The following is a 25,790-nucleotide window of genomic DNA, read 5'->3' as shown; positions in this document are numbered from 1 at the left end:
GCCAAGAACAGCATTCATTACAATAAATTTCTCTGCTCAGTGCCGGAAAGAGTAATTCATGTGACAAGTTTACATACGTTATTGATTCTAAGTGGCCAGATTCATTTCTAAATATGGCTGCTTTTTTGGGACATTTCTGTCAATGGCCTTTAGGTAAAAGATAAGCTTGCTTTTCTTTTAGGGCAGGAAATTTGATTTGGCACAAACACTGTTCAAACTCTCCGGTCACCTTCAACAAGCATGGCCTTTCTTGCCTGTGTCACATACACAGGACAATGTCTATATAATTCTTGAGTCAAAGATCAATTGGACATTGATATTTAAAAGAATCTGCAATATATTTTAAAGCATTTTTCAAGCTTTTCTTTCCATTAAAACTAGATAGCAAGTACACATTTTATGTGAGCTTCCAGCTAGAGCTTATGCTATATAAGATGTTTTTGTAAATTCAGTGATTATAAACATGAATTTTTTCTATTTTTTTCAACAAAGATAACATCATTTAAATCAGTTCATTTTCATTATTGCTAAAGTAACTAAAATAAAAATAGATTACTTTTTGAAAACTGAGTAGCTATGAGGTAAGTCCAGTTAATCTTCTCCTGTTGCTTTATGGAAACAGAGGATACCTTCAGAAACTTGCATCGGTTAATATTTCTCAAGCAGAAAAACGGATCATGTGAAAGCCTTTCTGGGGTTTTTTTTTTTGGCCTAGACTGATCTGACCTCCGACCGGAGGTTTCCCCTCCTATCAGCCATCCATCTCCACCTAGGAATTATTATCAATAGGAACCCCAGGCTATGTTACGTAAAACCTCCTGGCCCAGAGGTCGGATACTTGAACCAGCTGGCATAGAGCAGTTGCCGTGCTTTCCGGTGCCTTGCGTCTGTAAACAAGTGTCAGGTGTCTCAGGCTCCGCAGAATGCTCTGATATAATAGCAGTATTGTACTGTCTAATGTCTGTGTTACATATAGGGATATTAAAACAGCAAACGTAAATCATTGAACTCCTTCTAGCTAACACATTTTAATTCTCTTGACAGAAAGATATTACAGCTCACAATAGTTATATCCAAACTGAGTTGTTGTTTCTACACAGTGCTTTTGAAAAATAATAAAATAAAATGACATAAACTGTCAAAGGAAGTCAGTAGGATTCTTCCACTGGAAATTGTGAATGTCTGTATGAAGTGTTTGAGCTGTTGGTGGTGCTGCATGAAAAGTTGGGATCAACACGCTACACAAAGTTATGTTTGTTTTTGATTATTCTATAATCTTTTTTTTCATATTAAAAGGAAAGGAATAGATGCTACCATTAAACACATAAACACACACCTGGAACAGCCACGTGCATGAGTTGGTGTCAGCGGGGGTCCCGGGCCTTGTTAATGCAGTTGGGCGTGAGGTTTTGGTCCTGCTGCCCAGGAAGTCCACAGTGTCGACTTTGTATAAAGGGGTCACAAGAGAAACAGGCTGAGAATCACTGACCTAATGTTACTTACTGACCTTATTGAGAGCACAGAGCCATGTCCCTCCACCCATTACTGCAACCTCACCACCAGAGAGCAGTAATAATTCACATTTAATGGTTGACATATTTGAGGAAACTGTACAATATGTAATAGTTGAAACAGTATCCTTTGAGCTTGACTCTTAAGAGACCATGTGAACAAAAAAAAGCATTGACTTTAACTTGTTGTGTTTTCTTGGCTGTTATTGCAGCATTAAAGCCAGGTCAGCTCAGGTCACATAAGCATTCCTTTGTTAATTTTTGTCTCATGCTAATTAAAGCTACCCTCACCAAAACCATTTCCAATATCTCCCTACCACTACCAATAACTTTGTCATAAGCCGAGAGGACTTAGAAACAAAGAGGAGCCCTTTCATCCCCTGCTGAACATTCATCACTTCCCCTACCTCTCATTACCTCAGATTTAACTCTAATTATAACAGCACAAAGACGTTATGCTGTAATTATGAGACCCACAGCACAGTGAGGCCTTGGTAAAATTACTAATAACGAGCAGCTTAAAGCCTGAGGCAAAGTAGAGAATGATGCTGCAGCGGAGCTCACAGCAGCAGTGTTATTACATATTTCACTGAACATGTAAATCTCAATGATGCAGAAACTTACACTTTTGTTGGTCAAATCTCAAGCAATGTGATTTGACTGTACATCTATTGTATATACAGTACGCTAAAATTAGAAATTAGTTATATGCACATGTGAACAGAGGGATGCAAGTCATCATTCATTTTAGGTGTTCCTGATTGTTATCTTTTATTTCTTTAAATTTTTCACAGGACATTCAGTTGACTTGATACAAGGAGTGCTATTCACCCTGTGCAGTTGTATAATGTCATGTGATGTGTGGCTTTGAAGGGAGCCTTTTAAAGACCCAGTGAAATAAAAAAAAATACATTTCCAGTTTCTATTTTTTGTTAGGTTAAAAGCCAAAGATATTTTTATATCAAACCGTTTTCTTCTCTCTTAACTGTCATAGGTTATAGCAGCTACCAGGAATATCATAGCAGGAGGTGTGTGTTTTGATTTCAGTTTGCAAAAACTTTGTTTACATTTCCTAAAGAGCGTGATTATGCGTTAATTTATGAATTTCTCCCTCATCCTCACAGTTCATAAAGTTCATATAACTACAGTGCTCTAGATGTCTCATCATTGCTTTTTTAGTTGAACTTTTTATGACTTGTTTCAACTTCATACTTTGAGTTAAAACAAATAATTATTTGACTTTATCAATGCAAGAAAAACTTCCCTTAACTAGTCTAACTGACACAAATTTCTGCATTATTCTAACTCACAGTTTCAAGTTAAAACAACTTTACCACATTTATAAAACTTTCCATTTCAAGTTAAGAGGTTTTAAATTCCAAATTTGTTTTTTGAATTTACACATATAAAAAGGCCATTGTTAGGTACCCTCTCCACCGATGGCACTAGTCCTTTCTTTATGTCCATGCTTCAGCTTAGCCATGGTCTAGAGAAGAAAGCAACTTTTTTTGTCTTGCTCCCATCCCACTCACACTTGCCTTTTTTCCCCAACTGATAACTTTGGCTAATATATTGGGTGTTATAATAACTAAGAAAGCGAAATATAATAATAACAACAACAATCTGCACATGGGGGAAAGTCAGATGGGGGCATGAAGCTGCTTTGGTAATCCGAGATACATGCTTAGTTGAGCAGTCTAGGTCCAGATTCAACTGTGGCTCATGGGAACCTGAGCGACTGTTGTCTCTCACCACCCTGTAGAGTAATATCTGGAAAACAGCAGCACACCCATGATTTGTACCTATGATGCGCTCGTCGTCTCCTTTCTCTGAGAAGACCAGCCGAGTAGGAGACATTTGTTTGAATTTGAATGAAAAGTGGACGTTCCGTACAGGATTTACACGTCTTCTGCATGAGTAAGTGAGGGCCGTTTGAACTTGAAACAAAAAAGAAAAGAAATACTTCAAAATCGGGTCGTGGATGAGCGAAGAAAATAACCTGCTGCAAGAGCTTCTTTAGGTCTGAAATTTAGATAGGAGATAAACTCACGAGAAGCCCAGAGATGAAGATCCGTGTAGTCCAGATCTGGGGTTTCCTGATGACAGTTTTGGGTTGGATCTTTGTGGCCTGCACCTTGGCGATGGAGGGCTGGAAGATCGCCTCCATCGGGGGTATGGGGGGCACTGCCATCATCAGGGTGGCCTGGTACTGGTCCAACCTGTGGAAATCCTGTTTTACAGACTCAACTGCTGTCACCAACTGCCACGACTTCCCTGTGCTCTGGTCTGTGGAGGGTAGGTATCACATTTTCCAACCTAATCTAACAAACCTAGTGTCTTAACTGTTCAGTCATGACATCTAGACTTGCTCTGTGACTCCAGGCTCCATCCAGATAGTGCGAGGCCTGCTGATGGGAGCTCTTTCCCTGGGCATGCTTGGGTTTGTGCTCAGTCTGATGGGAATGGAGTGCACCTTCATTGGGGGAAAAGACCGGTCCAAGTACAAGAAGATCTACACTGGTGGATGGTGCCACATAATCAGCGGTAATGTCTAGATTTAATAAGGGGACAGTCAGCAGATGTACCTAGAAGCTGTGCATGTAAAGAGTAGAATATCAGTCTTGTGTGGACATTAAAATAACGGTTGTAGCAATTAAACTACCATTAAATAATTTATTTTAGACAAAACTGTTTCTATTCAGTTGTGAATTAAAATCCTCCAACCAGGTCTGAACAACACTGAAATAATAGAATTTAGAATTTTCTATAGATACTGGCAGATGTGTATGGCTTGATACGTGCTGTAAATGCTGTTAATTTGTAAATAACCATCTTATTAGGGCCTGAGCATAAAACATGCCATGACCCTATTGAAACTATTTTGCACAAGCAAATCATTCTGTGACCCCTCAGGTTCATCTTGTGACCTCTTTTTGACGGTCCAGAACCCCATGTTAACAAACAGTGATATAGAGTTAATGTCTTTTTCTGTGATTAAAAGCTATATTACAGTTACCCAATACGATATTTTGACCTCTAAGACTGTTCTAGCTGAAAAAAATCAATAAAAGGTCTGTAGTACTAATTACATTCTAAACAAATGCATGTAAATATGTTTAGAAAGCACTAATAGTAATCCCAAAAATATGTTTTTTCCTGTCTCTCAACATGGTTTCTCTTCAGGTTTGCTGTCCACATGTGGGTATGCGGTTTATGTGCAGCATGTCTCAGTAGAATACTTCAGCCCTAACTTGGATGAACTGAAGTAAGTTAGCAGGTTTATATATAAATATCTCACCTCTTTAAGCACAAAAGACTTTAATAAAACATAAATCTTTAAATATTACACCAACAGGTATGACCTTGGCACCCCACTGTTCCTCGGCTGGGTCGGCTCGCTCTTTCAAATGACTGGTGGCTTCTTCTATCTGTGGTCAGTGTGTACGTCGCTCTGTGGAGGAGAGGACAAGTGAGTGCAAACACATGTTGATGTTGTTGAAAATTGTCAGGAGAAGTGAATAAATAACTCCACTCTCCACTTCCTCAATAAATACCAGAGCCCCGTGAGTGGAGTGACTCATTATCTCAAATGTATGAGGCTCTGTTAGGATGGCGTGGTTTAAGGGTGGGACTGCACTCCACTTCAAGATATGGATCTATTTCAACACTAGAAGGAGCGCAAAGAGCATAAATCTACACCAGTGCCGACCACTTCTGTAGCATACTTTTACACTCTACATTTTTTTGAGCTATCCTTCTGCTAATACATAACTGATGTCTAGTTTGATTGACAACCTGACCTTACACATCATCTAGGCCACCGGACAACTTGCCATTAAAATTTGTTTTTTCAAGCATTGATAGATTGCAGGACTTTTACGTGAAAGGGGTCACTCATAGTGAAGAACCCACAGCAGTTGATCAACTCTTCAGTTCCCCTGAGCTCTACAGAGTGTTTTATTGTCTTTTTCAGCTCATTGTTTTGGCTTTACTTTAAGTTTGTCTTACAGCTCTCATAGGTGTTGTTTTCAGCCACAAAGCTGTAAAGACCCACTGTACACTACCTGCCACAGCAATGGCCACAGTTGCTCATATAGCAGAAAATTAATTCCTGCTAGCTTTTAAAGAGAAAGGGGATCAGCATCCAGACCATTATGTGTCCCTCTCTCCAGGGTAATCAACATCCAGCCACTGCCAGACCCCGAGCAAAACAACTCCACCACAGCTTTGTCCACAGTGTCAGAGAACACCTCCAAGACCAAAGTGTCTTCTGTCTCTGAACTTTTGTCCAAGTCTGGGCACTCAGACATTTCCTCAAGATCTGCACACACATTTAAATCAGGACGCACAGCCAAGTCAGGGTGGCCATCGAAGACGGGGCGAGCCACGGGGGATGCAGGGTCGTGGTCAGGATCCGGATCCAGCCTCTCGTCGAGGTCCAGCATATCAACTTTGTCCGAGTCCAGCAGCAGCAGCAGCAGCAGCAGCCGGACAGCGTTGTCGCTGTCATACATTTCAAGGAGTGAGACTACACAGTTCTTAAAAAACTCTTATATTTGAATAAATGCGAGTCAATGTGAAGGACAAAAAAATCATGAATGTGATTAACAGGTTGCCTGATGCTTTTCTAATCAATTGAAGAATCTGTTGCAAAAACGTAATTCACATGTGTTTTGTATTTAAATTTGTGTGAGAAATCTTTGTTTAAAATACTTTTTCAATGACTTGATTTGTGTTTTTGTTACCTGTTATTCATTTTTATCACCTTTAATGTGATAAAACTAGCCTCTCATCACTTGATGAGAGGCTGAGGTACCCCTCTATTTCTAACACTGCTTCCAGCCTTTGATCGGCCTTTTTAAACAAAACACTTAAACACCACCAGGCTATTCGGGTCTGGTCGACAGTAAATTGTGTCTGTTTTGCTTTTATTCAAAACAAATAAACGAGCAGCTGCCGAAAAAAGGACTGGAATGCCACAGCTTTAACCGAAAAAGTTGTGGCTTTTATTTTTTTTAATTACTGGAGGGCTACTTCCTTTACAAGGTAGAAAGGCATTAAAGACCTTCACATCTGGCATTATTGGCTCTAACCATTAGCTAGAGAATTTTATAAAAGCAGTATTGCAGACACATTCAAAACTAAAGTAAACTCAAAGTGCTGCAACATCTCAGTTACTATTTGTATTTAACTGGCGAAGGCTCTTCTATTTACCAAACTGAAGGAATGTGGAGGAGACTGGCTCAGATCCTGCTGCCCTGTACATTGGGCTGGGGCTTTGCGGCTTGCACCCTTCCTATGGACCACTGGAGGTAGGCAAGTAAAAGTTAAAAGAAACAAATACAAAAACGCGCCTAGTGCAGGAAGAAAGTGTCTCGACTGAGGATAATAGTTAAAATAATAAAATATAAGAATCCTGGAAAGATTAATCTGATTACTAACATGAAAAATTAAATTAAAAGTGATTTAGCTTAAATGTCAACTTGTTTGTGTAAATGTGCGTCATTAGAGTGCTCCTGTTGCTCTTCCTATGCTATTCCTATGATTTCCTATGCATGCAATAAATGTTAATTCATTTGCAGATGACACCAGCTTATTTTGTTGTGGTAAGAATTTGAAACAGCTTTTGGATATAGTGAAAAATTAATTTTTAACTAGTTTTGAGAACTGAACTATATCTGAAATAAGAAAAACTAATCTCATTATCTTTGGAAATCGCGCAACAAACTTACAAAACAAACTTTGTGACAAACCCTCCGCTTCTAAACCCACTGCGTCATCTTGTTATTATGCAGGTTTATCAGACATGGCTTGTTAGGGTTTATACATAAATGGATTGACACAACAACTGGAGGGAACAGTTTTTTTAACACAGGCAAGCAGATCAGTCAAATCTGAGGTTTTAAATAACACTCATAAATAGGTACATTTAGAAAAATGCAAGACAGTGTCCAATTTTAACTGTTATCTCTTCAGCTAAGAAATTGGACCGCCACTTTACCTTGGCATGGTGGGGAGTTTCCTCATTTTACTTGGCTGTACTGAACTGTACTGCATGCAGAGCTAATCGAAAGAGGTTTGTTAACATTTCATTTAACTGAATAATTTCCCCTTCCCATAAAAGAGAACATGTTTTTGAAAAATGACATGGTGTGCTTGTTTGTGAGTTTAATCCTAATGTTCTGTTTGGGATTCTCGAGACCCAGGACCCTCTTTAACAGCTCAAGAGATGAAATATTGTTTTCTCAGCTTAAAACTTTGTGAATTTTATATACACACACACACAAGAGAAAGTGTCTTCTGTTAGGATTAAACACAATATATTTTTAATATATTTATTTCTCTGTATCTGTGTTTGGTGTTGACTACTTTTATGCAGTACAAGTCTATTTGAATTTGTTCATGCATTTAATGTAATCGCTATGCTTTATGGTAATTTCTGTATTTAGTCACCAGTGTGTGTCTAAGCAATGGATTACCACTTCAATACTTTCCCACTGTTTGGGTTTTAAGTAGGTCAGAAAAATAGAAAAAAATGGTTGACTTTGCAATAATGAGGAAATACAACAAAAACATAAGGGTAAAAATTGCTGCATGATACAGCAAGTTGAAATCCTTCACCTTTATTGCCTGAGTGCTGGGAACGTGAAAGATGCTAACTAGGCAAACCTGTCTAAAAGATAAGGTGAGCTAGAAGCCAAACATCCACATCAGCAATGGCATCGAGGGAGAGCTCAGTCCAGTCTTCCACAGTGAGAAGTTGTTCAAACCTGGACTTTACTCTTTGCATTTAAGTTTTTCACCTCTGCTAGCTTTTGCTTGAAGGACAGCAGTCAGCATGAAGGGCAGGACGGCGGTGATGTACACAGAGATCGGCTGCTTCGTATCCTGCCTGAGCGGCTGGATCCTGGTGTGTTCCACTCTGCCCACAGACTACTGGACTTACTCACAGTCAAGCACCACTGTGCTGACAACCGCCAAGCACTACTCCAACCTGTGGAAGGACTGCGTCTCAGACAGATCGGGGGTGTCCGACTGCAAGGTTTTTCCTTCCTTGCTGGCCTTGTCTGGTAGGATCCTCTAAATTATTTTTTATTAAACTTTAAACTCAAATCTCAACAGACGAGAACATCTGGGGACTGTACAAAAATTGCAGGGAGGAGGGGGGCTGAATAGTATATATACCCCCCAACATTAATAATATTTTCTATAGACTCTCCCCTTCATTTAGGAAAAAAAAACAATAGGCTCTGTCCCAATACTTATATATTTATGTTCTTTTGCATTTTAACAATAAATCCTGAAAGGAAGAATGAATCTGTAATGAGAAAAAGTTCAAAGATCTTCCACAGCTCTACACCCGCCCCCAAAGAAATCTGACAACCCTCTCTATAAAATTTTCCCCTAACTCTGTCCCCTTCTCATCATCTAATCATTTTAATACAGTCCCTTAATTTTCTCCAGTTAATGGTTTTGCAGTAACAAAAACTGCCTATTTAGATAACACGACACAGTCAGAGGCACAAATGAATAGAAGTATCTTTAGGTTAATCACTTCAAATGCCCTAATGGTACATTTAACATTTTGTTCATGTATTTAAATAACTTTTAAGCTCTTTCCTTTCAGTGTTCCTGCACGCTTGCAGAGCCCTTGCTATCTGCGCCGTTATCACCGGCTTCTTCGGAGGTGTCCTCACACTCATAGGGATGAAATGCACTAAAATAGGTGGATCAGAACTTGCCAATGCCAGGGTGACCTTTGCAGGTAGTATAACCTACCTGGTATCAGGTAAAACAATATTTGTGGTTGTTTTTCAATATTATTAAACGTGTGCGAATGCCATGCACTCAGGATGTTTAAACTAAGGTCTATATTTTCTGTTAGGGTTCTGTGGTATGATCACCTACTCGTGGTGGGCCAACAGAGTCATAACAGAATTCCTGGACCCACAATTCGTGGCACAGAAGTGAGTACTTTTGAAGCAGTGTGATCATTAGCTTCCCTGTCAGCAATATGTAAAAATAGGAATAAATCAGTGTGAAAAAACTCAATATACCTCGATATTTGCCGTTCAGATATGAGCTTGGAGCTGCAGTTTTCATTGGCTGGGGGGGCTCCATCCTTCTCCTCTCTGGAGGGACGGTGCTGGCTTACTTCTCTGGAAGAGAAGGCCTAACATCAAGGTAAATATACTTCCTACAGTTTATTTCACTTAAACAGTATAACCTGTACTTCTGACCGTTACTACCTGTATTTTGGAACATATCATGGGCAACTATCAGTAACCACATGAGTAGACAAGTTGAGATAACTTCACCACGTATTTCCTGTTTCAGCTCTGTCGGCACACCTCCAAAAAGGCCACAGAGCCAGGCCACTCAGGCCACCGCCTGGAACAGACGGGGCTACATGCCGCCCGCCCCGTCATCCAGAGTGACTCTGGTGCCGTCGCTGTTTTATGATGGCAGGAAGAGCCGAGCAACCAGAGCGACACTGGAGACCTTCAGCAGGGACAGCTTTGTCTGAGCCAGAGGGGAACCTGAATCTGAGAAAGTGACCTAAAAGACTTTAAAGTTAGTTTGACATTTTGGGAAACACACTAATTCGCTCTCCACACCACAGTGGTATCTTTCTAAACCAACTCTCAGCAAGAAACAAAATATGTCTTAACTATTGTTTTGATGAGATTATGCATGGCTGGAAATATGATTTGTGTGACTAAAGCGAAACGTGGTAATGTGTTCAGATGGATAAAAACCTGACCGTTAACACTGTATCTATAAACATCTGTGTGCAAAACAATACGTCTCTGGGAAGATGAGATGTGAAGCATGTGGGTTTTAGTGAGAGTTTTTAATAATGTGCAGCAACTGAACGACTCACATTGTTAATCTATCACTATAACCATGTGCTCCAGATCTCGTCTTTGCAGATCCTGCAGTAAGTCTGTGCCGTTATTGTTTTTTTTTTTTATGGAAGCCCTAAGCAGCCATACATTTTATTTACTCCTTTTTCCCGCAATAAGAAGGTAATTTAATTTGTTTTCTCGAGATCTGGAGTTATTTATGTCATTATCTCAAAATAAGAATTTTGTTTTGCTGAGAATACGGGATCATTTTCCATAATGGTCAAAATTACCCCTACCTCACGGAGTAAATAAAATGTACTTATTTATTTTTAACACATGTGGATGGCTGAACCAAGTTGGTTTAGATAGTGTTGCTCCATTATGTGCCAGCATTTGAACATTATTTTTGGCTTTTAAGGTGTTTTTTTGTTAAATTGTTTTAAAGAATGACTTCAGAAACATTAGTATATTTCGTGACAAACAAAACGAATTCAGCCTCCCTCTCAAGCTTCCTTCAGAAACTGGTCCATCCCTCGTTTTCTTTTAATTTTCTGTGTTTCTGTGTTGTTTTTCAGTGTATCAGAAGAAGAATTAGTGTAGGTTAATCTGTCTAGACTGTCAAAGGTGGTTAGGTGGGAATTAGGACTCAACTGATTAGACATGCTCAGGTGTCACTGTAGATTTAAAAATAAATTTAAAATAGAAAGAATTTTTTTCTAAGGCAGTACCCCGTGAACGCTGACAGCCCTCCTATTACAGCCTGTCAGCTCCCTGCACAACAGCCAGCAATATTCAAGGAGACCAGACCCTGTCAGAATGAGAAGCGGTCACAGCTGTCGCTCCACATAAAACCAAGTTGCTCATATTATGAATCAGTGTCATGGCAGAGTTAGCCAGTGAGAATGGAGCACTGACAGTGAGGATTGTACGTCTGCTGTCCTACAGCATGACCAGTGACAGTCACACTTGTAGGTGGTAGACAAACAATTGAAATAATTTACAATTAATATTTCCAATCACGGTGATAATCACGTTCCACACTTCCCGAGCAGTGCCACTGTAGGGCAGGACCAACAAATTAGAGTAAATTCTGTCGTTCGTTACAAAACCTGCACCATTTATTTAAGCATTGTTATGTATGTACAGCGATTTTACTTGATATGCTCACATACGGTGAGTCTGTGGTTGTTTCATGTCATTTCTAATAGTGAAATCGATCAAATAAAAATTGCGCTGCCATTTATTCCTTAACTTTATATAGCCTTTCAAACAAACCTTTATTCTTCTGAAAAACACAGATCCATGTTTTTTTTTACCAATTAAACTGTTAACATAAGGTCAGCAGATCTTTAGCTGACTTGATAAATGTATGAACTCCTGCATGGCTAGAAATGTGAATCATCTTAAACAAAAGCTTGGAAGTGTGAAGATAAAGTGACACAACTGTTATAAATCAGTTGGTTATTGTGCTAAGTTGGACAAATAAATCACCGTGATGACGTGTGCCTATACTGTAATGCATCATGTAACAATTTTCAAGTGTGTATTCCACAAAGAAATCTTTTATTGCTTCTTCTATAAATATTTTTCTATACAATATCACATCTCATTGCTCCATTTAACGTGTGAAAAAATTATAAAATTTGATGTACAAAATTTTACACAAACTACACACAGTATCTCATTTGGAGTGTGGGTTATATTGACTATTTACATTGAATATACAAAAACAATCAGTATAAAGTTGAACACTGACAGGGTCTAAGGCAAGCAAAGTAGAATTGGCACAAGGCATTAAGGTGAGGCTGACAATGAAAAGTCAATCAAAGTTGTAATCTCATTCATCTCTATACAATAATCCATTTCAACTCGCTTTGCTAAGTATTGCTCTGTATTATAGCTTCCTTATAATAACAGTACAAAATGTGGCTATTTAGACTGCAGATGTCAGAAGAGTTGACTGAGGTCTTCGTGTGCTTGGCATAGAGCTACATCACCTGATCAGCTGTAGTGCCTATTGTGTTTATTGCTAATGTCCTCGGAGTCACTGATGTCACTGAGGGAGCACAGGCTGCTCTTCAGGGTGCTTCCTGTTCCAGCTTCAGTCAGACCTGCTGGGCACAGGACAGCTGTTTTAGGACACGTCTACAATACAGCTGAGACCACCATCATCGCCACATTTATGTACCAGCGTATCATGCTATAATTTTCATTACAATAATAATATAATAATATCAATAATTATTATAGCTTGATTTGTATAGCACTTACGATACAAATCAATACAGGTATGTAAAACGTAGACACACAGTGGTGTGCAACAAATAAAACAAAGTCAATGTACATTCAACCCATTAAGACCGGCTGCAACGTCTGCGTGCTTCTACCTTTAAGGCCAGAGGCGACATGTGGCTGTTTTAGTAGATGTCATTGTTTTTTCAAGACACATGACTGATAAAATGCATTGTGATCCACTGAAATACCAGTGGGGGAGGCAAAATGCATTATGGGATTTGGTTTTTAAAATATTTTTAGCCTCTGTTTGGACATTTATATATACAGGAAGGAAAATTCAATACCTTTCAAGACCGTTTCAACATATTTTAAGACTTTAAAAAGGGTTGTGTGTAAATTTTTACAACAATAACTTTAGTAAAACAATGGAAAAAGGTGAATATGTTGCTCTCAGGAGGAGGCGGCTAGAAGGAGCACATACTGGCACACTGGCATCCTGACTCTGGCTAAATCTACATCTGTCCACTGTAGAGGATCCATCCACTACCTGGAGGAGGAGCTAGTATAAATGAGTGTATTAGTATTATATTATAACATTATATTAAAAGCATATTGTTAATATAATAGTAAACTGTTGATTTGATATATTATTTATATGATGTTACTATATTCACTATAATTTATATAATAGCAGCCTACAGTATAAAGCTTATCACTGTTCCAGTTACAGCTGTTTAATTTTGTTTTTAATCATTAACTTTGTGCAAGAAAAATGAAAAATTAGTCTCTTTAATTGTAAGTAGGCTACAAACTCGTCAATAATCCTAACTATTTATGCAGAATGATGAGTTCAACATTAGGAAAGTTTGCTGTAGCACAACTTTTTTTAAAGTCCCGCTCCATTCAGGCTGTGATTTATCTGTTGCCAAAAAGTGACACTGACAAGCACATCGGCTTTATGAAAAGCTGAACGTGTTTCAATGAAAGGCACCGATTTAGCTAAATAGAAAGCTAACATTACCCAAACCCAAAACATACCTGATTTGGGACCCTTTCCTGTGGAGGTTCCCCAGACGCTGGTGCTGGGTGAGTCCAGGCTCTTCCTCGTTGGTGCAGAGCCCTGAGCTGGTTTAGAAATTTCCTGTCTTTCCTCTAAAGAGGAGACCATCCAGTCACTGCTCTCCTCCAGATCTGTGTACTGTCACCACACGCAGAAACATTACTCAGATTTTACTCAGGATATTGAGACTAACACTGTTTTTTGATAAATAAAATATTAAATAAGCCAGAAATGCTGTACACAAAAGCTATGCACTGAGGTCCCATCGCAGAGTGAATCTCACCGTGAGTTCCTCAACCTCGTCCTTCCTCTCTGGTAATATACTGATGCCCCCTGCTGGTTTCTTCACCGCTCTCTCTGCAAACTGCTTCTCCATTTTTCTGGCCAGGTCATTGATTTTGTTCTCTAAAAAGACAAAAAAGACAAAAAAGACAAGTACTAAAATACATTCATGTAGTTTCATTAATATACTTTCCATTTCTAAAAATTAAAAAAAACAAATGATGATTCATCAGAATTTATAGACCATGTTTACCAAGTATGGAGTACAACCATGATGAAAGTAACGGCATCTGGCAGGAATGAAGTGCACCACAAACGACTTAACTAAAGGTAATACATTCTTCAGGAAGGCACCTCATTCACACATAACTTTTGGCATATAAACTGTCCAAATAACACAATTAATTTAAACATAGACAAGTACTTTTCCCAATTATTCAACATGCCGTCATTGTTATATTCAAAGATTATATGAATCTGATACTGGCCTCCTGTATGGTTGTCATTACAAAAGGTTGCAAAGCCTATGATTTCTCTCCAAGCCTTTAAATCTTCTAGTGAACTTGTGGATTTTAGTGTTGTTAACCTTGTAGTTACAAATAGCCTGGCTGTCAATTTGTTTTTATAAAAAAAACCTTTCAATTTAAACTTTAAAGTTTAAATTCAACATAAAGATCACACGCTGACATACTTGTGAGCTTGTTTTGCCCCCTCTGGATGAACTGATCTGACCTCTTTTCAACAGTTAGTTTCAACCGGCAGATATTGTCACGTTTTTGTGTGACCCTGCGATGACACAAACCACAGTCAACTAGTATCTGCTTAAGGCGAGACTCTACAGGCAAAAACATTGTTTTCTCATGCACTCGATAATTTGCTTCTGTAACATGTTCTTCTTTCAGACTAGTGGAAAGAAGACGCCCAAAATACACATTTAATAATAATAATAATAATAATAATAAATTGAATTTGTATAGCGCTTTTCACAAACTCAAAGTCGCTTTACAGAGCAGATAAGGAAACATGACAAAAAAAAAATAAAAAAAATAAAATAAACAGCTATTTAGGTGTTTATTTTACCAAACTTCATCTATCTGCATGTGCAGATTTCTCCTAAATGCTCCGAAAGTTAGCATTAGATAATGCCTAATTTGCATATTTAAACATAACATTTCAGAAAACTTGTAATACAAAAAAGTATTTTCTTAATGGAAGAAATCAACTAGGAACATTTCATGGTCATATCTATTAGTACATATTGTGTTACCCTATTCACATGTAGTGTCTCGCCTTAACTTGCAAGATTGATGATAGGGGTTTTCTACTACCTTTGAACAATACTCCATGATTGCAGCGTAGTAGATCTGCCATAACGACATTTATAATATGATAAACTACTGAAAAATACTACAATATTTATTGCAGCCACAGATGTTGTTTGGTTGTTAAGCTGGTGCCCTGTTGTGTCATGTGATTCCTGGCGTACTTCATGCTTGGTAAAAATATGTTTATTGTCCAACAGGGATAATAGAACTTCAAGTCTTCCCTGAAGAAAACCTGGCTAACTCAACTTGATTTCTCATACATTATCTCAAAATTTAAGACCTATTATGATTCAAAATAAGACTGTTTATGACCTTAAAAGTGTTAAAATGTTTATTTAAGACTTTTTAACTCCCCTCTGGAATCCTGAAAGCATCCAACATAATGTCACATAATGGGCGACGAACCTAACCTTCAAGATCTAATCTAATATCTACAGTTTAATCCACTTTCCGTATATTTTCTAATCAGAACACACCTACATTTTCTCGGTTATCAAATGTACCCTTACGACTGAATGAATAGTCAAATTATTATATATGGTGTGAGCTGGTTCTTACCTTTACCAAAGTTTCTCTTATCCACGTTGCCGTTCTGGTCTTTGTGACTCTGGAGTTGTCTCGGGTCAATCTCCTGCAGCTCGCTGACCTCTGACCACTCATCATCGTCCTCCTCCTCCTCATCGCTCTCCATCTTTGTAAGTGCTGTCTTGGTCACAATGCCCGCTGACCCCCGGCCCTGCTGGGGGTTGTAGGAGAATGAGTGCATGGCTGGAGCCTGCCTGGCCTGGACTGGACTGGCTTTGCTTGCTCTGATTTGGACCGGGGTAGCCTGGTGTAGTCTGGTCTGTGGCGATTTGCCCCTCTGGTGTTTCTGGGGCTTTTCTTCCTCGATATCGCTCTCCTCTTCTTCAGAATCCTCATCTGAACTGAAAGGAGGGGTCCTCAAAAATCAAAACAGAAACAGTTTTTACAAATCATGGAACATTCAACCCTTTTGTTTTTCTTAAAGCTATCTACAATACTCTTTACGCTTGCTATTAACACGTGTATTATCTCTGAATTTGTGTCATATCATTAGATAACAAACCCCAGGCCAAATATGTTCTCTATAAACATTTATCATGACTATACAATTCAATTAAGTTCTACCCTCCAGCAGTCTGTTGCACCAGCTTAACACAAGTTTTATTCTAAATTACTGCTACATAATAACTAGTTAGTTTCACACTCACTCGTCCCTACATAGGTAATAAAGACGACCACTGCAATCAAAACATTGTCGCAGAGAGTGACGTTTCACCTTAGCAGTTACGAGTTTCTGTTACAAATAACTGATGCCAGCAGCAAATTCATATCTCATGTAAATGCAGCATAAAAGCACGTTGCTCCCTCTTCAGCCCAGCACGTTTGAGCGTAACGTCATATTTGTTAAGGGATGTGGCAGAAGAATAGACTATATAAAAGAAGTGGACTTAGCCACCGTGGCATCACCCGTTGCTTAGTGGACTACTGTTTTAAAAGGGTTTCCAGAGGTAATTGAACAAGTAGCATAATTTTATCATAGGGCGGGTTCACACCAATCATGTTTAGTACGGTTGAACTGAACTCGGGAGCGTTTACCCCATTAGTGCGGTTTGTTTGGGTTGGTGTGAAAGCCAGACTCAAAGCAACCTCTCTCTAGAAGGGGTGGTGTCAGACAGCTGTCAAGTGAACTCTGGAACGGATCATTTCTGGTACAGGAAGCAACCAATGTGTCATTTAAAATAGTATTCCTTTTTTAAAATAGTGACTTATTATTATTTTTCTATTAAATGTATTATTGTTGTTCTTTATAATATTTCATATTTATCAGAATATTTTTATAGAATGTGTACAATATCTAAAGATAATAAGTAATATTTATTCTTGATTATAGGTTGGCACCTTTGGATATATTGAACTTTATGTATGTAGCATGTAGGGCAATATATGCATTAATTAATTAATTCAACAAAATATATATGGAGCCTGTAAACACAAGCTGCTTTTATCCTTTACTAGCCATTTGCAAGGGCTAACTTTGAGATTTTGGGCCCCACTTGCTTCACTGGTCCACTTTGTATGGCAAATGCAAACAAGTTGTGGTATGATCTGTTAAAGACTGTCTGATGCCAGAGCATCTTCCTCAAAATGTCTGCATTATAAAATTATTTAATACTGTATACCATACTTCAGATGCCCTCTAAGGTTTGCTGATATGCATTCCAGACCAACACAAAAAAGAACCTGACGGTGCTCCATTTCCACCACGTGGCTTTTGATTACAGTTTCTGGACCGTTTGAGTTTTTGCCTTTGTGAATGTGAGACCAGTGGGGAAATTTAAACCATGTTGTTTTTATCCTTACATTGGTTCGATTCAGGAACTTGACCTTTAGATGTGAACCTGCCCATTGACTTGTATACAATCAGTTATTTTTGCAACAGTCGCCCCCTGCTGGCCATTAGAAATAATTCAGGTTTAAGGCACTTCCACATAGTCATCACTTGTTTTTACTAGAAAACAAATTATCCTCTGGCTCTTCTATCATTTGACTCTCCCTTCCACTTTGACACCAGTTATAAGCAACGACAGGAATGACTCGGGGGAGCTGTAAATGTTCAGATCTATCTGAACTCTATGTTGTTACTAACTGGTATGGTGTTAACTTACTCAGATGCAGCTGCTTCTCAACACTACCAAATTCTCTGAAGGTAGTTTTGGTTGCATTCACATTATATATATTTAGCATATGTTATGTATTCTCACTACATCGTACTCTCATTTAATTATCCAGGACACATGTTAATATCATATATTAATTAACAAGAAAACCATTTCAGTTATTTCTGTACTTTGGTGTGAAGGTCCTCAGAGCGGTCTTGGTGTTGGGTGTTGATGTCTTGGGTTGGGCGGCGGTCTTGGTCCTCGGCGCCGGCTGGGGGGTCTTTGGCTGTTTGACTGCAGGTCCAGACATCACCTGGGTCGCTCTGGAGGGTAGGCTACTGGATCGAGGCCGGATCTGCAGCACTGCATACAGACAGGTAATTTTAACGCAGTGAGCGGATCAGTCAGTCAGTGTGTCAGAGCTTTAATCAGTTTATGTGACGGCAGACAAGCTTTCACAGGTTAGGCTGATTGAAAATGGAGTCAAAACCTATTACAAGCCACTAATGCAATAGTGGCTGACAAACAGGTGGCTCAATTTCTCTAAAGCACCGGGTAGTGGTCTGTGGGTGAGTAAGAACTTAAAAAAAGATTATCTCCTCTGCTAAGAGGCTTTTTGATGACTCACCTTGAACCGATTGTTTGGATCTGGCCTGTGACTCAGGAGCAGGGTCGCTGCCTCTCCTCTGACCCCCCAGCTTCTGCTCCACATTGCTGGCAATCTCCTCCCGATGGTGCCAGTATTCAGGCATCCCCTTTGCAGCGCTCTCCCGCTTTGAATGCACCTTGGCCAGGATGGAACTGTACTCTTTGTTCTTGAGACCACTCTGATCCTGAGAAGAGGCAGACAAAATTATAACCAATGGTTACAAAATGTGTTAAATAAGAGTGCCTAGGAGGGAGTATTTTCTTTTAGGTTGTATGCTGTACAATACTTCTTAAGCTTCACGAACCTTACTTAAGTGAGAACTTACATGCTTGATTCCCAGGTTCTCCAGCTTCTTAACAACAGCCTGTTCGAGCTCTAGCCGCATATCTTTCTTGATGCTGGTGTTTCTCTTCAGAGCACTGATGGTCGCCCTCTGTTTCTTCTCTGGTACAGGCTCAGGCTTCTTCTCAACTGGCTTCCTCTCGGAGCCGCTGCTTGAGTCTGTAAAAGATATCTCACTTAATCAGACATTTACGGATAATAAGGCACCAATTTATGGCGGCAGAAGTAAAAAGGATTTAAAAAATGAGCATGCATTTGCCAATTTTCACAGCAAGCTCCATGCCAAAAGGTCCAGCTGGGTAGATGGACATGACTGCAATGGGGCAGGCAGAAGAGGAGAATGTCTACAAGTTCATTTGCCACAAACAAGGCAACAAGATGACGGACGGACTTAGTGATCAGCAGTGCTGACACGGTAGGCGTCACAGAATATCAGACCATGAGCTTGCTTTCTCGTACTAAGGCCATGCCTTTCAAGTCAGTGTGGACTAAGATTATCTCGGTCCCGACACACTTCAGGAAAAGACTGAACACAACAGACTGATGCATCCATGCAGACAGCATGCAGTCGAACGGCTCTGTTCGTTTTATTGTCCGTGTTACCTTTCTCCTCTTCTGACAGCTCCAGTATAGGATCCAGCTTAAGAGCAGAGACTGGCTCCTCTAATTGGACAGCAAATGAGGTCAAAGGCATAAAATATGCGTTACGGGGCCTCTCTGGGAGTGACAATGTTTTAATATTCTGATGACTTCTGCTAACTTACCAAGTGCAACTCTCTTTGGTTTAGGCTCTGGAGCTGGTGCGCTGACAATGACTGAAAAACAGAGAATACGATGAATGCATTAGGAACATACATGCAACTTCCTTCATTGAAAAAGTAAATGAAAAGGAATACATACCTGGTACTTCCACTACTTTGGTGGGTGGATGTGAGGAAATATTCCTTATCTGTAAGCAGAAAATAAAAAACAACACATTTTACTGAACAGAGATGACAAACCTCTCCTTCTACATGGCTCTGGAGATAGAAATAAATAAATAATTGTATTTATACAGCATAGACTGCATGGACGGGCAGTCAGAAACAGATGTTTCATTACTGCTCTCGGACAGGTATATGAGTAGGCTATGTTGCTATTACATTTAATAGATCATTGTCTTGGAACTGTGGAAATGTTTTTGTATTTTTGTAACTATGTTTGTGTTATTACTCTCACTGCCAGAAGGGGAGACAAAATCTCTGCACTGCAGGTGAAATATTTTAATGAAATTAAACCCCATTCATGGAATTCATGATATGACTTCTGGGGCCTGTGGTAACCTTAAAGTAATCTTAAGGATTTCAACTTGAAATACAACTTTACATGAGATCCATGTCAAACAACATACTGTGAGTTGTTCACCAACTTAATCTCGTATCTTCAATACAAAATGTGGAGCTTATTCCAAGAAAAGCGTCAGCTTCCTGTGCACTGTGACTCCCGTCAAATGTACAGTATCATATGTCAATATAACACAATCTGAGCCCATGTGGCAAATACAGGATATCCTGAACAAGGGCTGAGCCTCCGCCTCGCTTCCTCTGCCGACATAATCACAGCAGGCGCACGGCCATCAACAGTACGAGCGAGAATCAGTGTTAACCTGCTCCCGCTGAGCCTTGATGGTTTGCTCCTTCTCCTGCAGCCTCCTCCCCATGTCCTGCTGCAACCTGTGGCTGTGCTCCTGGTGCTCGGACACAGACGACTGCATCCTGCTCAGCTCGTTCAGCAACTGGAAGATGACAGGAAGAGGATGCATTTTCCAGCTGGCCGATTTCTAACAAAAGCGTGTTATATGTTTCACTTTTAGATGCTTTAACAGCATGATAATTATGATGAATAATAATAACAACATACCTGATTCTTTTCCAACTCGTGTTGAGCCTTTATATCCTGTAGCCTGGATTCCCACTTTTTATCCTAGAAGAGATTATTTTTGTTCTCAAAATAACTTCATTCACTTCAAGGTTTTAAAATAAAATGTCTTCTTTCCACTGACCTGTTTCTTCAGTTGGTGCTCCAGCTTTTGGATGGCTTGTATCTGCATCTCTCTGTAGTTGTCCAGATCTCTCTCTGGCTGCGACTGAACAGGGCTCGCTGATTTTTCATGTTTGGCTGTCTGATTCTGATTTGCTTCCTATGAATGAAAATATGTATGAAATAGTAAAAACAAATACATTACAAAATAATAAAAGATATACTGAAAACCAAATTAATGTAATGTAAACAAGCACTACTGAAGGGATTATCCAAGTATCCTTTTCGTACATTAAGAGCCTGGATATTTCGGGTGTAAAGAAATTCCATCTCCCTGCGAATGCCATCCCTGCTGTCTTCTATTTTTCTGTCCATGCGGGCCATCTCCTCAGCCTTAAAACGGTCCAATTCTCTCAGCAAGTCTTTGTGCATGGACTGCTGCTCTTTTTCCTGTAATCACAACAAAGAGCTCATTCACTATGAAATCATAAAAGCATTGGCATAAAAGTAGAAATTTTAATAGAAGTTTTTTTAGGGTAATAGTGGAAACAAATCTAAAATGTCAAATAAATGCTATTTCTGACATCAAAATATGACATTTAGAAAGAATGAAGAACTGTTGAAAGTTTGTATCAGTCCTTCTCCTCTCCCTGCTGTTATTCGCTGCCTGCGGGTAACGTTACCGCTGGTAGAGAGAGGAACGGCTGGTTTGTCTCAATCAGCAGTTAAGTTTACAACAATTTTCCAAGTTTAAGGTACGTGGCAAACTAAGCTAAACAGTTAGACTACAGACAGACAGCTTTTGTTTTAGCTTGTTAAAAACATTTTGCTATCTGCCAAACTAGCGTGCTGTGCTTGTGAAAAACAGAGAGGATGCCAGACTGTGGACAGAGCAGATTAAAGTATCGCTTTCTATTGGTTAGGGCTGTCCCCGACTAAGGATTTACATAGTCGAATCAGAATTGTCAAGTCCTGCCTATATCCTGTCCTATAGTCCTGTCGAATCATGCGTGCTTTTGCGCATGGCGAATGTGAGCGGGGGGATGGGAGTAGCTCTGCTTTAATCTTGAGAAGCCGCAGAGCTGCAGTCTCTATTGATTCAACTTAAATTTCCAGCTAAACTGAGGCTTTTTGAAGACCCTTTTCTCGCTCTCTCTCACTTGTCACTCACCGCTCTTATGCAGAGTTTTGCATGCACTCCGTGCTGCCGACAGCTGCATGCTAGCGGTGGGGGGAAAAAATCGATACAGCATAGTATCGAGATATTTTGCAAGGCAATATCGTATCGTAACATGAATGTCAAGTATCGATCTTTTAATATATAAATTGTACATGAGAAGTTTGTTTTTTGGCACTAATAAAATTGCTTTTTCAGCCCACTAGAAAAAGAGTTTTGCTTTGGGGACACAATTTGTAGTTGGGAAAAAGATAAAATATTGTAATAAATTGTAATATGTTTAAAATCGCAATAATATCGTATTGTGATATAAGTATCGTGATAATATCGTATCGTGGGGTCTCTGGTGATTCCCACCCCTACTGCATGCACGTCGCGGTTCCTCACGGCTCTATTTCAAGTAGCCGGATATTTAAAAAAAATATTCTTAGTGGTTCATCAACGGTGATAAATTATCCTAAAGTCCCGCGAGGTGCGGATATCTAGGCACAACACCACTGAAGCTGGGGCTCTGTCTCTTTAGTAAGTGTCTTCTGCCACTACAAACATACACGCTACGCCTACGCACTGACGCCCCAGGGTTAGGGTTACAATTTTGGATTTATTTACGTACTTTTAAACATTTATTGAAAGTTTTATTCTTTTTACATGTTGATTTACAGCATTAAACGTTGAAATGTATATTGTAATAGGCAGTGTATTAACTTACTGGGAGAAAACTGGTAGTTCTATGTAAAATCAGACGTTGAGCACCCCCAAATCGCCAAACTGGCATGATCCTTGTTTCACTGTGAGATTGACAATCGAATCAGGCCCCGCCCATCGAAGCATCAAATCTTAAACTATTCGGGGTCAGCCCTACTATGGGTTTACATGTTGTTGCTTTTTGAACAGGTGTATTGATTAAGTATTGGCTTTTCACTCGCAAAGGTTTTATTGCACGTATTTACAGTAATGAATGTCGTTGTCATCTACTCGAGTAATATTGAAGTTACCTTCACTTCACTATCCCCACCGGGCCTCTCTGCTCTGCTGGCCGCTGTGTCTGAGTGGAGGAGCCGACACAGAAAGCAGGACAGCCTGATAATAACACTACAGTCTGTAGCCTGTTTATTAATATGCGTTTCGGTGCCCATCACTAAATAAGACTAGTTTTCTTATTCGTCGCGTTTTAGGCGAAGTGTTTATCGTGCATGTCCATATCACGATGACGATGAAAAGATTTATTGGTCACCACTATCCATCATCAATAAATCTGATTATTATTTTTTTAGTAATCGTTACGTTTTGTCCGTAAAATGTGAGAAAATATTACAACCCCCACAACATTATTTCCCAGAGCCCTAGATGACGTGTTGAAATTGCTAGTTTTGCACAACCAACAGCCCAAACCCCCAAGATAGAGAACATTTTCACAATTATCTGCAGTCGAAGCCGGTATGGTTTTCCTACCTGAGCTGTTTTGACTTGCAAGGCGTGCTGCTGCTGAACAATCTGCTCCTTCAGACTGCTGATCTCCAATTTGAGGCTTTCAATCTGAGATCTCTTCTCATTGTCTGACCGCAATTCTGGAAGGAAGTACAAAAAACAAGATATTTAATGTAACAATACAATGTGAGGGAATGTTTCATATTTCACCCACAAATACATCTTCACTAGGCTCCATCCTTTAACTGTTTAACTGGTCTTCCTAGTAAGTAACGTATCTGACTCCTGCCTTCAGCTCATGTATTATGATGCTCTCTCTCTGTCCCTCTCTGAACTGCTCAGCAAACCTTTATGACCAGCAGACTTACGGATCTCATACTCGTCAGGGTGGCGGCGCTGCAGGTGATTCTGGAGAAAGGAGGAATTGAGGAAGGATTTATCACACTGTGGGCACTAAAAGAAACAAACAAAAGACAGGTGTTAATATATATAAAACTAAAAGCTCAGTTTAGATGACCTGAAGTATCAGTAAGATGTTGGTCTACATGTTGGCATCAGACCGCATTTTCTATATATTTATTATTATTGCTATATATTTTGTACATTTCACTCTTAAGGCCAATTTACACTTCTGCGTCGAACCTATGTCGCACCCTCAAAATGGTAAAAACGTTTTCTTCATTTGACTGTTTTGTAAAATCGATGTTTTTCCCACTAGACTAATTGATAAATTGTTTCAGCTCTATAATTTATTTCACAGTATTTGCTAAATATCGTGTGATAAATACGATCAGGTTTCACTGGTGAGACTCGGGAAATCAAAAAAGCAAAACAATGGAAGGTGAAAAGCCTGATTATTTGTAACCCATTATAGAAATTAGACTCTATAAAACAATACTTTTTGAGAGTGCTTACCACTGAATGTCTAACATAAGGAGTAATGAAGGGGCGAAGGAGGTTTTGACATAAGTCAACATAAAGATGATTAAAGCTCCAAACAGGAACATCCGCTGCATTCAGGCATGTGTTTCCAAATAGACAGATAGCGTGAGTGATGTTGATTTGTTCCCAGCGGCAGGCGTCGCCACACTCCAGCTCACTAACACTTAACAATTACAATATATGCTGCCCCTGCTCTACAAACACACACACACACACACACACACACACACACACATCACATGCTACATTTAACTCCGCCACTCATTGTGCCTGTGACTTCATTCATTGTTAAAGCTGCTGCTACTGATATCTCGTCACACCATATGGCAGCAAAGATTCAAAGGCAGCTACAACGAGCTGGTCTGTGAGTGATTACATTAGGAATAACTGTGGAAATTGGGAGTGAAATTAAATCACTCTTCAAAGAGAGCGCTGTGTGTTTATTCAGCAGTAATGTGGACATTACCTCTAACAACAACAAATGCCAAAGGTCCTCAGAGAACACAAGCGCATGGCCTCTCTCTCTCTCTATCAATAATTGAACCAACTCTGTTAGCTGAGGTCTTAGCGCACACCTAGCAACCACATGCTGCCATGACACACTATATCTGTCTCTTTGGCAACCTCTTGGTCAGCTGTAGCCGCGCACTTGAAGAACAGAAGGAGATTTTTGATTAGTGCTATAAATAACACAATAGTAGTGAGGTACAATACCTTTTTTTACAGGCCAATGGATCCAGCAGATAAACTAAAATACATACAAATGTCTTCAACAACACTGAAAAGGACTAAATGCTCTATATATATATATATATATGAGGGTGGGGGAGGTGGGAGTCAGCCAGTCCTCTTGATTACCCTTTTGTAAGTGGATTAAAAAAAACTAATTGCCACCAAATGACACCATCTGTTCTGCAGCTCTAAATCCTTTTCTTACCGTCTGAAAACAAAGCTTATTATAAACATGCCAAAACAACGCAGGGCAGTGGCAGGTTTCACAGCAACGTTTTCAAACCCAAAATTTATTCAGACTCTGAAATAAGCGTTTCCCTTTTTATCCCCTCCTAACCCTGATGTGAAATGCACAAAGCCTGAGATGTGAATAGATCTTGTGAACAATGACAGAGAAGGGGGCCCTGGGGAGGAGGAGCAAAGGGGGTGGGGGTGTTGGATCTGGATGTCTGCTTGCCACACACACACACGTAAAACGCAAATGGTAACCGATACACCCCAAGGAGGGAGCGTTTAGCGTGTCAGCGGTACCTTATGGCTGCTGATGATTCGTGG

The 25,790-nt window shown here is 39.6% G+C and overlaps 3 protein-coding genes across 9 annotated transcripts in view; 2 read left to right on the top strand and 1 right to left on the bottom strand.

The window, feature by feature from the left end:
* The first annotated feature begins 3,574 nt into the window (after nt 1–3,574).
* Nucleotides 3,575–6,071, top strand: cldn10e (claudin 10e). The gene is made up of 5 exons (XM_046062656.1): nt 3,575–3,806; nt 3,894–4,055; nt 4,695–4,776; nt 4,867–4,980; nt 5,684–6,071. Exons 1-5 carry the CDS (start codon nt 3,575–3,577, stop codon nt 6,069–6,071), a joined length of 978 nt encoding a protein of 325 aa, XP_045918612.1.
* A 2,278-nt stretch (nt 6,072–8,349) lies between these two features.
* Nucleotides 8,350–10,040, top strand: LOC123975189 (claudin-10-like). Its single transcript, XM_046056451.1, has 5 exons — nt 8,350–8,581; nt 9,139–9,300; nt 9,397–9,478; nt 9,588–9,695; nt 9,849–10,040. Exons 1-5 carry the CDS (start codon nt 8,350–8,352, stop codon nt 10,036–10,038), a joined length of 774 nt encoding a protein of 257 aa, XP_045912407.1. The 3' UTR covers nt 10,039–10,040.
* A 1,416-nt stretch (nt 10,041–11,456) lies between these two features.
* Nucleotides 11,457–25,790, bottom strand: part of dzip1 (DAZ interacting zinc finger protein 1) — a 17,091-nt gene continuing 2,757 nt past the window's right edge. For 5 of the 7 annotated variants that reach the window (XM_046053936.1, XM_046053945.1, XM_046053902.1 and 2 more), the window contains 15 exons: nt 23,930–24,014; nt 23,586–23,701; nt 21,248–21,406; nt 20,979–21,116; nt 20,837–20,899; nt 20,583–20,711; nt 19,838–19,886; nt 19,702–19,752; nt 18,921–19,096; nt 18,575–18,779; nt 18,135–18,309; nt 15,821–16,203; nt 13,939–14,060; nt 13,634–13,793; nt 11,457–12,474 (listed from right to left, as the gene is read on the bottom strand). In XM_046053936.1, the coding sequence (XP_045909892.1) occupies nt 12,362–12,474; nt 13,634–13,793; nt 13,939–14,060; nt 15,821–16,203; nt 18,135–18,309; nt 18,575–18,779; nt 18,921–19,096; nt 19,702–19,752; nt 19,838–19,886; nt 20,583–20,711; nt 20,837–20,899; nt 20,979–21,116; nt 21,248–21,406; nt 23,586–23,701; nt 23,930–24,014 (2,124 nt within the window). In that variant the 3' untranslated portion in view covers nt 11,457–12,361. The remainder of the gene's footprint in view (nt 12,475–13,633; nt 13,794–13,938; nt 14,061–15,820; nt 16,204–18,134; nt 18,310–18,574; nt 18,780–18,920; nt 19,097–19,701; nt 19,753–19,837; nt 19,887–20,582; nt 20,712–20,836; nt 20,900–20,978; nt 21,117–21,247; nt 21,407–23,585; nt 23,702–23,929; nt 24,015–25,790) is intronic. The other 2 variants (XM_046053928.1, XM_046053920.1) reach the window with 2 other exon arrangements.

This window comes from Micropterus dolomieu, linkage group LG01, assembly GCF_021292245.1.
Source record: "Micropterus dolomieu isolate WLL.071019.BEF.003 ecotype Adirondacks linkage group LG01, ASM2129224v1, whole genome shotgun sequence".
Taxonomy (NCBI): Eukaryota; Metazoa; Chordata; class Actinopteri; order Centrarchiformes; family Centrarchidae; genus Micropterus; species Micropterus dolomieu.
The sequence above is the reverse complement of the archived record's forward strand: the minus strand, read 5'-3'. Positions and strand labels throughout refer to the sequence as shown.